The sequence below is a fragment of the Zalophus californianus genome, chromosome 8 (assembly GCF_009762305.2).
Source record: "Zalophus californianus isolate mZalCal1 chromosome 8, mZalCal1.pri.v2, whole genome shotgun sequence".
NCBI lineage: Eukaryota > Metazoa > Chordata > Mammalia > Carnivora > Otariidae > Zalophus > Zalophus californianus.
The window spans coordinates 65,737,186-65,749,209 of NC_045602.1; the positions used below are offsets into that span (position 1 = coordinate 65,737,186).

Below are 12,024 nucleotides of genomic sequence, written 5' to 3' on the forward strand. Positions count from 1 at the left end.
GCAAGAGAGCATGAGCAGGATGGAGGGAAAGGGAGAAGCAGACGCCCTGCTGAGCAGGGAGCCTGACATGGGGCTCGATCCCAGGACCCTGAGATCATGACCTGAGCCGAAGGTAGATGCTTAACCAACTGAGCCACCCAGGTGCCCCGTGTACTGTACTTTTTAAATCTATGCATGTTGCTGAATATAGATTTAGTTTTTTGCTCCTCACAACTGCCTGGTATTCCACAGAACCATACGTTGTCTTACTTTCCATTTCTGAGAAGCCCTTGCTGGCCTTTGAAAAAACAACTTTAATTTCAACAAAAATCATATTACTCAGTCACTTCTTAACTCCTTATAATGAGATAGTAAAACTCTGAAAAGTGTAACAGTTCAGAGAACAATAAATTTCTTAAGGAGAATGGTGAATAATAGTGAATAATTTTTTATCTTAGATAAAGATTTATTACTTAGTCATTAGAGTCCTTCACTTTCTCAACATTATACCATATTTTGAATTGTCCCTTTGGCAGGGCAAGGCACCACTGTAAGATTTAGAACAGGGGAGATGTATGCCTGTGTATTGCAAATGGGTGAAGGGCAGCCGTGACGGGGAAGGAGGGAGAAGATCGGGCATGGCATGTGGGAAAGCCCCAGAAGGCCACACTAAGGTGCAACCAGTCATGCGGCTCTACCTACGTCTCTCTGAACTGTTTCCCTAGAGTCTAGGATATAATTCTGCTGATATCCACCTTGGCCATCATTAGTGCTTAATGCACCAACGATGTGGGGTCCCTGTTCAAGGTCCCTTATAAATTTTTTGGCTTTAGTCCGATTCTTTTATGTGTGGAAGAGGAAGAAGTTATAAAAAGAGCTAAGATAATTTCTGTATATATAGCTTTTAGAAAGCATAAAGTCAAAAGTACGTTTGGAAGCATTAACCTCAGAAAATGGGAAGGTAGAGACATTTTCTTTGAAAGAGATGATGGAAATGAGTGAAAGTAAGTTGTGAGATGGAGAAGGGTGTTGGATATTGGAATATGTTGAATACCAGTGGTCTCTTTTTTCAAAGGAAAGATTTTCCTGAAATTTAAAGGGGAAAGTAATAGTGTTTGACAAACGGGAAAAAGTTAAAGCAACAGCTGTAAAGGAAGTAAGCTAGAAGTGTGGAAAAGAAATTTTTGTTGAGAACTCTACTGATAGTGTAAATTTTTTGTGAACACACTCAGCACAGTTAGTTAACGGACTCGTGCCACTGTTGGTTCTGACTCGTGCCACAGAAGGGAGAATGTTAAGGTCAAATTGTGTTATAGTAACAAAATCCTAAAATCTCAGTGGCTTATCACAACAAAAGTTTGTTTTTCCTTAATGCTATTTGACCAGTGAGGGACAGAGTTGGACAGGAAGGGGCTGTGGTTATCAGATCCACTCAGGGACCCAGGTTGAAATAGAGAATTCATTTTAATACTTCCAAGATCATTGCAGTGTGAAAATGAAAGGTAGCAAATCAGAGCCTTGGCTTTTAAAAGTTCTTCCAGAAGTTACACATGGCACTTTTGCTCACGTTTCTTTGGCCAGAACAAATCACACAGCTACATATGATTTCATGGAAACAAAGAACTTGTGCCACAAAAGGGAAAGAACCAGAAATACTTGATGAACAGCATTATTGACATCCAGACAGTCACTTGGGTTTATGTGGGATCAACAGATCATATCAGTGAGTGTTAGATTTAGGAGAGAGTCCAGGAAGCTTGTAAGGGTGGTACTGGATAACACGGAAGTAAACATACTATAACCTAGGAAATGCTTCTGTAGCTGTGCTTTTATTCTGAGACATACATAAACTATATTCATTTGAAGTGTAAGTTAAAGAATTTACTTTTAAGTAATCTCTACACCCAACCTGGGGCTCGAGTTCACAACTCCAAGATCAAGAGTTGCACACTCCATAGACTGAGCCAGCCAGGCACCCCTCCTCTGATTTCTTCTTTCTTTATAACCTATGATTCTTCTTCGTCTTCCTTCCCCACTTCATACTCTATTTCTGTTTCTCTGGTTACTGTCAGAGTCTTCTGGCTTTAAGTGTTACCCTAATACCAAATTTCTATCTTCTGTTCTACTCTTTTTCCTGAGTAGGAAAGTAGCAACAGATTTAGTTGCCAGCTAGGTATTCAAACACCTTAAACTTAATAGAACTGAACTTTTACTAACCATTCCTCTCCCACACTCTTAGTTTTTATTAAAGGAGCCATAATCTTCCTAATGACAGATTTAAAACTATAGGGTCATTTGTGGTTCCTCCTCTCTTTTGTACCTGTCCCTATCTGTCCCACCATCACTATCCAAATTCAGTTGTTCATGTGGACTTTGGAATAACACCCTAATTTATCTATATTCTCAAATTTATCCCATACAACTGATGCCAGGTTGACTTTCTAAAGGACAGTGCTGCACATTCACTTCCCTGAACAATAACTCAAGTGTTCTAGCTTGACTTTCCATAATCTGGCTTTAGTCCACATTTCCGATTATGTTGCCATTAGCTGTACGCATGTCACACATTTCCATTCTCTGCCTCTACTATTCCCTTTGCACTTTGCATGCCTTTATCCCCATCTGAATCTTACCCATCTTTGAAAGTCCAAAGGCCTCTTTGAAGATCTCAAATGCCACTGCTTTTATGATTTCTTCCTTATAGTCTCTCCTCACCGCCCCCTGTGCCCCCAAGAGCTGGAAGGAATTTCCCTTCGTCTGAATTTCCATAGTATTTTATCTGAACTGCTCTTAACGACCTTGTTACTCACCCTCTTATATTTATGTGTCAGTCTCCCTAAACCCAGCTACTCTGTTGAGGACTCAGAAGTAAAAGTACTCTAGGAGAAAAATTATCTTATGTGCACCAGTATATCTGTCTACTTTCTCTAAGCTCTTAAGTCTTTTTTCATGTTGTTTTGGTGGATTTGGAAATTTCTGGAGCTTTTTCATCTCAGGATATTTGGATATTTTGAAGTGAAAGGATAATTGCACTCTTGTGTTAGGAATTAGAAAAAATTTATAAAGAATAAAGTTTTTATGTTAGTCATTATAGAAATCATAGAAAACTTGTTAAAAGGTAGCCATGCTTTTCTTGAGCTGTCAACATGAATCATAATGCAGTTTTTTATTTACTATGTTTTGTAGATGTTATAACTTGGAGGCTTTATCACAGATGTTAAATGAATGCTAGTTTTTAAAAGAATATTCTTTGTTTTTTTCTTATCTTTTTAAAGATTTTATTTATTTGAGAGAGAGAGCACAAGAGCGGGATGTGAGGGGCAGAGGGAGCCTGATGCAGGGCTCAGTCCTGGAACTCCAGGATCATGACCTGAGCCGAAGGCAGACACTTAACCGACAGAGCAACCCAGGCGCCCCAAGAATATTTTGTTTTTTAGAGCAATTTTAGGCTCATAGCAAAAGCAACTATTTGTCCAAAAGTGAATTTCAAAAGTAATTTGAGGAAATCTCACTCTTGAATATACAAAGAGTTGGGTTTTAGTTTGGTTTAAACTTAGTAGCGTTTGGGGTGCCTGGGTGGCTAGTTGGTTAAGCATCTGACTCTTGATTTCAGCTCAAGTCATGATCTCAGGTTTGTGAGATCCAGCCCTGCATCAGGCTCCAGGCTGGGCGTGGAGCCTGCTTAAGATATTCTGTCTCTCTTTCCCCGCCTCCTCTAAAATATATGTATATGCACACACACACACATATAATATAAATATAGCCATATATATGGATATATGATATATATATTATACATATATAAAAGTAATAAACAGTAGTGTTTTTGTCAGGCCAATGTGATGGTGCATTAAAAGTCATACATAGAGGGGCGCCTGGGTGGCTCAGTTGGTTAAGCGACTGCCTTCAGCTCAGGTGATGATCTCAGGGTTCTGGGATCGAGCCCCGCATCGGGCTCCCTGCTCGGCGGGAAGCCTGCTTCTCCCTCTGACCCTCCCCCTGCTTGTGTTCCCTCTCTCTCTGTCTCTCTCTCTCTCTGTTAATTAAATAAATAAATAAAATCTTTAAAAAAAAAAAGTCATACATAGTATTTCGGGGGACCCACAGAAGAGTTAACCTTCTGCAAAATTCAAAATTAGTTGGAATAGTGAAGTTACTAAACAGCTGCACATGGTTATTACATAACATCACATAAATCAACGTAACATTAGCTTAAATGTGCACATTGTCAGGGATCAGAGTTAACTTCAAGTTATAAGTTGGGAAATTTAGAGGTGAAATTGAGACTCAAGTAATTGACTCTAAACTGGATATGTTTTCCCCCTCTAGACTTCACTTCTAACTAATAATGGCTATGTGGCTAATATTGTTTCTTTGCAAGGTATTTTTACTTAAATTCAGTGGTCAGTGATTTGATTTCCAAAATTTTGAATTCTTTTGTATTTTAAGGTAACCAGCTGTACTTGGATGTTTTTAGGTTCAAGGTAAGGATCCATCAGTGGAAGTCACACAGGACCTCATTGATGAATCAGAAGAAGAACGATTTGAAGAAATGCCTGAAACCAGTCATCTGATTGACCTGCCCACATGTGAACTCAATAAACTTGAAGAGATTGCTGACTTAGTTACCTCAGTTCTCTCCTCACCTATCCGTAGGGAAAAGCTGGCTCTGGCCTTGGAAAATGAAGGCTATATTAAAAAACTACTGCAGCTATTCCAAGCTTGTGAGAATCTAGAAAACACTGAAGGCTTACACCATTTGTATGAAATTATTAGAGGAATCTTATTCCTAAATAAGGCAACTCTGTTTGAAGTAATGTTTTCTGATGAGTGTATCATGGATGTTGTGGGATGCCTTGAATATGACCCTGCTTTGGCTCAGCCAAAAAGGCATAGAGAATTTTTGACCAAAACTGCAAAGTTTAAGGAAGTTATACCAATAACAGACTCTGAACTAAGGCAAAAAATACATCAGACTTACAGGGTACAGTACATTCAGGACATCATTTTGCCTACGCCATCCGTTTTTGAAGAGAATTTTCTTTCTACTCTTACGTCTTTTATTTTCTTCAACAAAGTTGAGATAGTCAGCATGTTGCAGGTGAGTAAGCAAAGGTGTTCTTATATTTTTTTCAGATACTTACTTCCCTTAATAGTTGGAGGTGGTATTAATTCCTTTTTGAAAGATTTCTTTTGTTTACTTTAAATATACTGTCAGGCATAGAAAACAGGACTTTATCTCATGGGTTTTTGAAGGAGAATCATTTCTTAATGTGATCTTTTACATTTTTAAGTGTTCTGTGATGGAGCTATTTTAAACTTCATTTTTACATATATTTTAGAAAAATTACAAAATATATATGACATAAAATTGATCATTTTAACCATTTTTAAGTATATAATTCATAGCATTAAGTACATTCACAGAATTTTTAAGTTAAGTCCATTTCCAGAACTTTTTCATCATCCTGAACAAAAACAGCTATTTTAAGACTATCTTTTAGTCCATTTTCTGAGACCTAGTTATTATTAGGGGGGTATATATGAGTGTGTGTGTATGTGTGTCTGTGTGTGTGCGCGTGCACTTAAAGCTTCCTGAATAATTCAGATGTGCAGGCAGTACTGAGAAACATTAATCTTCAGGAAATGATAATTAAATTATTTACTATGTGATGTTGGTTTTATTCCATCTCCTTGAGTTGTAAAATAGGAATTTATACTGTGTTTGTCATGTTAATCCTTTATACCCTAACAGTGTAGTAAGGATGATTTTGAAGATTTTGCTTTACTTGTGGTAGTATACGATACCCACAGTTTCCTACATAACTGCCTTTGTTATGTCCATATCACTCATTAAATTTTTTGAGCAGCTTCTGTATACATAGTGTAGTGGTTCTCAGGTGTGTTCTCAGAGCTCCTGAAACCCTTTCAGAGAGGTCTGTGAAGTTTTTCCTTTTACAGCTTCTTGTTACTGTGAGGCGGTATTTTGTTCATATACTTCAACCAAAACAACATATCACAACAGATTGGATGTCAAAGAAGATATGAGAATATAGCTTTCTTCTATTAAGCCAAACATTGTAGAGATTTACAGAAATGTAAAACAGAGCCACTTTTTTCTAAATTTATAAATTTTTTTCTAAATTTATAAAATTTTCTCATACAAAATATTTACGTAAACTTATAATAGCTTATTTCTAGAGCAAATTAATAAATGTTTCTAAATGTCTCAGTTTTGATTATAAATATTGATAAACATAATCCACATAATAAAAGCTCTTTGGAGACCTCCATCATTTTTAAGAGTTTAAAGTGGTCCTGAGATCAAAATGTTGAGAATCTCTTAATACTTAGCTATGAGATTCTACTTCATGATGCTTCCAACCATCATTCACCTTTCCCTTGTTACTGTATTTTTTGCACAGGATTTACTTCTCTAGATCATTCTTTCACCTCACAGTTTTTCCTTATTCCACAATAACAGGTATAAGGGAAAATTAGACTTATGAATGAGGTTCCATTTTTAATATATGGGACCTGCTTTTTTAAAACCATACTTGATGTACAATTCAGGGTGCCATTTGAATTGCTAACAGAAAAACAGTTACAGTTAAAGAGTTTGGAAGTAGACTCACAGTCAGTGTAGCTGATGTAAAGTACCCATTAACAGAAACTCAAGTGCAGAAGCTTTCAAATGATTGCTTTTGACTTCAGAAGGGTTTCCAAATCCATAATACTGAATTATAAATGCTTTTTTATATTTTAAAAAATAAATTATGCAAATTATAAGTAAATATAACACTTTGTCATTTTATATATTGTGTCATAGATCTATTTATAAAGGCTACAATTATATAAATCAAGTGTAGCTTTAAGAAAAGAAAGTCTTACTCATTTCTGGTCCATTAGATGTATTTATGAAATAGTCATATACTGTGAATTACCTGTTGTTTATCCAGGGTTTACCACTTAGTTATCTCTTATGTGTCAGCAGTGATGCTGAATTTTATTTTCTATTCTCAACAGTGTGTGAGAAGAAAGAAATTAGGATTATGGTGATTGGCCTCTAAAAGCTCATTTCCTAAAGCCCAGCTCTGAGGTTTCCATGTACAAAGTTTTTGGCTAGGTATTAGATGTTTCCAGATATCCTTCTAGCTAGGATACCTATCTGTAGCTTTATTTATTTGAGAAAGGGAGAGCAAGTGTGGGTGTGCACGAATGAGTTGGGAGAGGAGCAGAGGGAGAGGGAAGCGGGAGGAGAAAGAATCTCCAGCAGACTCCATGCTGAGGGCGGAGCTGGACGTGGGGCTCCATCTCACAACCTTAGCCAAAACTAAGAGTCAGACACCTAGCTGACTGAGCCACCCAGGCATCCTGATATCTGTAGCTTCTTAAATGAGTATTAACCAGCTGTTGTATGAGTTACATAAGCAAGTGAAAATATAAGAATTCTATTTATCTGAACCAAAATGAGTTAGTGCAAAGGTACATAAAATAACTCCTAGCCTGAATTAGGTTAATTAACAGAAATTATATGAAAGCACTTACTGTGGTCACTGGCTCCTGGTATGTACTCCAATACATGTTGAGATTCTCTTAAGCTTGATTGGGGCATAAGAGTTTAGTTAACCTGAACTTTCTAATTGCTTTTTTAATGTACATTGGAATAGAGTGCTTTTTAGAGTATTATCAAGAATAAAGAAATCAGAAAAAATATATATAATAGGAATTAGAAAATATTCTCCTAGCAGGCTATAATATACTTGAAATTGCTTCCATAATACGTTAAGCAGTTCTAGCTGTCAGCACACAAATAATGGATCATGGAAGAAATTGTATTTATCAAAGAATTGAAACTATTTTCCTATGAAAGTGTTCTCAAAAAAGTTAAAAAATCTTTAGACAAGAAAGGAAGATTTAATCTGGGAGAGATGGAAGAAGAAAAAAATTTGTAAAAGGTATAAGTGCATAGTTATTCACCAAAACCTAAAATATTGAGAGGAAAAGTATTTAGAAAAAGTGAGTTGAGAAGTAAGTATAATGCTGTTGAATTCTCTCAGAAACAGATGGTTCAGGCCATGGTGTATAAGGCCATAAGAAGTCAACAAAATAAAGAACAAAAACACCATTCTGAGTCAGACTAATGAACGGGAGTGGCTTTCAGTGTTCTTTGAGTAACACTGATGAATGGTTAGTGGGAGAATATGTTACATCGTCCATAATCTTACCTAGTGGTTTTTACTTAGATTTTTTATATATACATTTTATCTTATTTTAGAAAAACTTATTTAAAGGATTGATACCACTTCACAGATGATCCACATTAAGTAAAAGGGCAGGTATTTAAGGTATATCCTTAACATGTCATGATTTGATTTTATTGTCAACCATGAAGGTATCACTATTACAAACATTCTTAGAACATGCTACCTTAAATAAAATTAATGCAAGTTGTATTTCATAAAAGTGAATTTTAAAAATAAGTGAAATTTAAAAGCATAGGTTTTTTTAGCAGGTTTTGATGGACATTTCCGAAGTGAATTTCAGAATTTATGTCAGTTTTTTCCTTTGTAATTTAATAAACCATACTTATTGTGGAAAACTGGAAAATATAGATAAGCAAAAATCACTCATAATCCATCACCAAAAGATAATCACAATTAACACTTTAATGTTTACCCCTTTTAGATTTTAGACACATAAATTTATATTAAAAATAAGATTATATAGTATGTACTCTACTATATTTTTTGTTTGTCCTTGTAAATAGTACTTAGATAAACTAACACATATCTGCCCTTTAATACCTCAGAGTCATCAGTCTGAAAAGCAGTTATTGTAGTGTTTATCATTTAGTTTTATCCTTGGGAACCATAAGAAAATGTAAGCCTGTACCGCAAATGGCCCTAGATAATTATATTCCATGAGTTTTTGTGTTTTAAAAGGCTTTGCAGTCTTACCACTGCCAGAATTCAGTCTCCATTACTGCCGTTCCTGTGCCATATTTGTAATTTCTCATTTTTCTAATCGGCCGATTGACAATGAGATCTTCAAACTTGTTTGAATTACACTTAAATTAAAAGTAAATAAATAGGGGCTCCTGGGTGGCTCAGTCAGTGAAGCGTCTGCCTTCAGCTCAGGTCATGATCCCAGAAGTCATGATCCCAGGGGTCTGGGATGGAGTCCCTCATCCGGCTCCCTGCTCAGCAGGGAGTCTGCTTCTCCCTCCCTCTGCCTCTTCCTCGGCTTGTGCATGCTGTCTCTCTCTCCCACTCTCTCTCTCTCTCTCAAATAAATAAATAAAATTTAAAAAAAAAAAAAAGGAATAGACCCTGAGAGGGAGCTGCAGAGCCTTTAACTGCAGTTAAAATATGTGAGTTTTCATGTATGACTTCTAGAACATAACTGGGTTTTTTTTGTTTTCCAAAGGGTTCTTTATAGCTGAAGTTTCTGGTTAAATGAGGTATTAATGTAATGTATAACTAATATTAAATGGTGTAGTCAGGGTTTGAAACTTACAACATGAATATACCCTGGAATTTTAGGTTTCATGATGAAACTATTGGGTTTTCAGCTACTTTTATTATAATTTGTGTAGATCATACAAATGAGTGTAACTTTATACTGTTGTTAGGCTGTTTCATAGTAATTATTTCTTCTCATGTAGGAAGATGAGAAGTTTTTGTCTGAAGTTTTTGCACAGTTAACAGATGAGGCTACAGATGATGATAAACGGCGTGAATTGGTAAGTTACTTAATCCTGAAATTCGAACCTTTAAAGAGCACTTACTGTTGGCATATACAGCTTTCAATACTGAATTTGTTAAGAATTTTTTTATAAATATGAGATGAAAGATATGTATTTATACTATATAATTATTCTCAAAGTTTCTCAAACTTACTCTGTTGTATATTTACAAATTTCTTAAATTATTTTGATGAGGGGACTTGTGTGTGTTACAGATCCCAAAATTAGGTATGGGGTTTATGTTAGGACAGAACTACAAACTCATACATTTTTATGGCTGTAGGTACATTATAGAACAGCTTTTTTTTTTTTTTTTTTTTAAGAAAAAAGGTAACTACAGTGCTTCTTGAATAAATGCATGTAAGTAATTTGGTTCTTGGAATGTTTTTTTCTTTTGAATATGTGTATATTTTATGAGGTATAAGCCATGTTTGGTGGAAGAAAATAGTGATTGCTATTTACTAGCAGTTTGTCATTTTTTTTAAACATAATCAAGTGCTTGGGTTTTAAAAAGAAATGCAAGTGGAGCACTGGGTGTTATACACAAACAATGAATCATAGAACACTACATCAAAAACTAATGATGTAATGTATGGTGATTAACATAACATAAAAAAAGAAAAGAAATGCAGGATTGCCAACTTAAAGTCAGCCAAGTCATCTTGGTATAGTTGATCGCCTGCTCAGTTTTCTCTTTTAAAAAATTAGTTCTTTAAACTCGGGAATATCTAATGTCCTTTCCAATTCTTAAAAATGGAATTGTACTTTTGAGAGCCCCCTGAGGACCCAGCCACCATTTGTTATACAGCATGTTTCTGTGAAAATACATGCTCTAATTCAGGATACATGCCTTACATGACATTTTTGCAACCAAACCGTAAGTTAATATTATATGTGTATTCACCCACTGGGACTCCTCATGTAACATGTACTCTATAATGTCTTTGGAGAGTTCATTGTTCAGTGTTAAGAAGTAATGCAAAGCTTACTTTTAGTGGGATGCTAGTTTTTAATATGTTATTTTAATATAGGTTTTGAGGAGCCAGGACACCCTAAAAAATCAAGGTCCTTTAGAAGGGCACAATCCACTGTGGTACATCACATTAAAGTGTGCCAACTTTGCTCTTATGTGTGTCAACTTCTTACTATACTTTCTAATATTACAGGTTAACTTTTTCAAGGAATTTTGTGCATTTTCTCAGACATTACAACCTCAAAACAGGGATGCATTTTTCAAAACTTTGGCAAAGTTGGGAATTCTTCCTGCTCTTGAAATTGTAATGGTAATTATACAGCTTCTTTTCATGTTTGAAGTTGTGAATTTGTAGTAGTTCTATATTATGTATGTGAAAGTATTTATTATAGTAATGCATATTGAATTATATATATTAGGTTATGATTCACTTGATAGTGAATTACTACAAGTGTGTGTTCAGTCTTCGGATTTTATTAATTTAAATTTGTGATATTAATATGTAAGCACTTGCATATAATATGGCTTCAAGTGAATAAAAATCCCACATGCTTTTTTAAGACTGTTATTTCTTCTGTAACAATATTATGTTTCATAGAAACTATTAAAATATCTTTCTTTTTTAGACCAGTGAGTAGAGTGAGCTCAGGCTGGACCAAAGCAGCTCATGCTGCAATATGGTTTAGGGCAGTGGTTCGCATACATTTGTTTATATGATTTTTATCCATTGGTATTGTATGAAAATTAAAACTGAAAAACTTTTAAATATTTATCAGTTCGTTTTAAGATGACCAAACATTTGTTACAAATAATATAACTTTTATGAAAAAATAATTTGCCAGAAACAAAAAAAATTTTAGTGAAGAATGGCGTTGTTTCACCTTTTTTCGCCCATCCCTTTAACATTTGGTATAGGCAGCTAGATTCTCATAGCAACTTCTGCATTTGCTTTGTTGTGATCCCACATGTCTCACTATACTTGTGATATCCTCAGAGTGAAAAGGGCCATTAATGCGCTAGTATTGTTTAGTATTATGAAAATAGTTTTAATCTCATGCACTTCCTGAAAAGGGTGTTGAACACCTCATCAAAATTCCCTGGACCACACTTTGAGAATGCTGAGTTAAGGAATGTTGTCAGAATCACTTGGAGATTTTGTAACTTACAAGTCATGTATCCTTTATCTATTAAAGAGGGGAAAGCATTCAGGATCACTACCTTAGAAAACTAAGATGTGGACAAAGAGTGAAAATACCCAGAGTGCTTTTCAAAAGCGTCCTCTCTTAGGAGAGTCATAAAAGAGAGAATCAGTTACTAAGGAGTA

At 35.3% G+C, this 12,024-nt stretch overlaps 1 protein-coding gene across 3 annotated transcripts in view; it reads left to right on the forward strand.

The window, feature by feature from the left end:
- PPP4R3B (protein phosphatase 4 regulatory subunit 3B) overlaps window positions 1–12,024 on the forward strand; it is a 63,715-nt gene that overhangs the window by 15,934 nt on the left and 35,757 nt on the right. For all 3 annotated transcript variants that reach the window (XM_027620727.2, XM_027620726.2, XM_027620725.2), the window contains exons 4-6: window positions 4,457–5,080; window positions 9,647–9,724; window positions 10,894–11,010. In XM_027620727.2, the coding sequence (XP_027476528.2) occupies window positions 4,457–5,080; window positions 9,647–9,724; window positions 10,894–11,010 (819 nt within the window). The remainder of the gene's footprint in view (window positions 1–4,456; window positions 5,081–9,646; window positions 9,725–10,893; window positions 11,011–12,024) is intronic.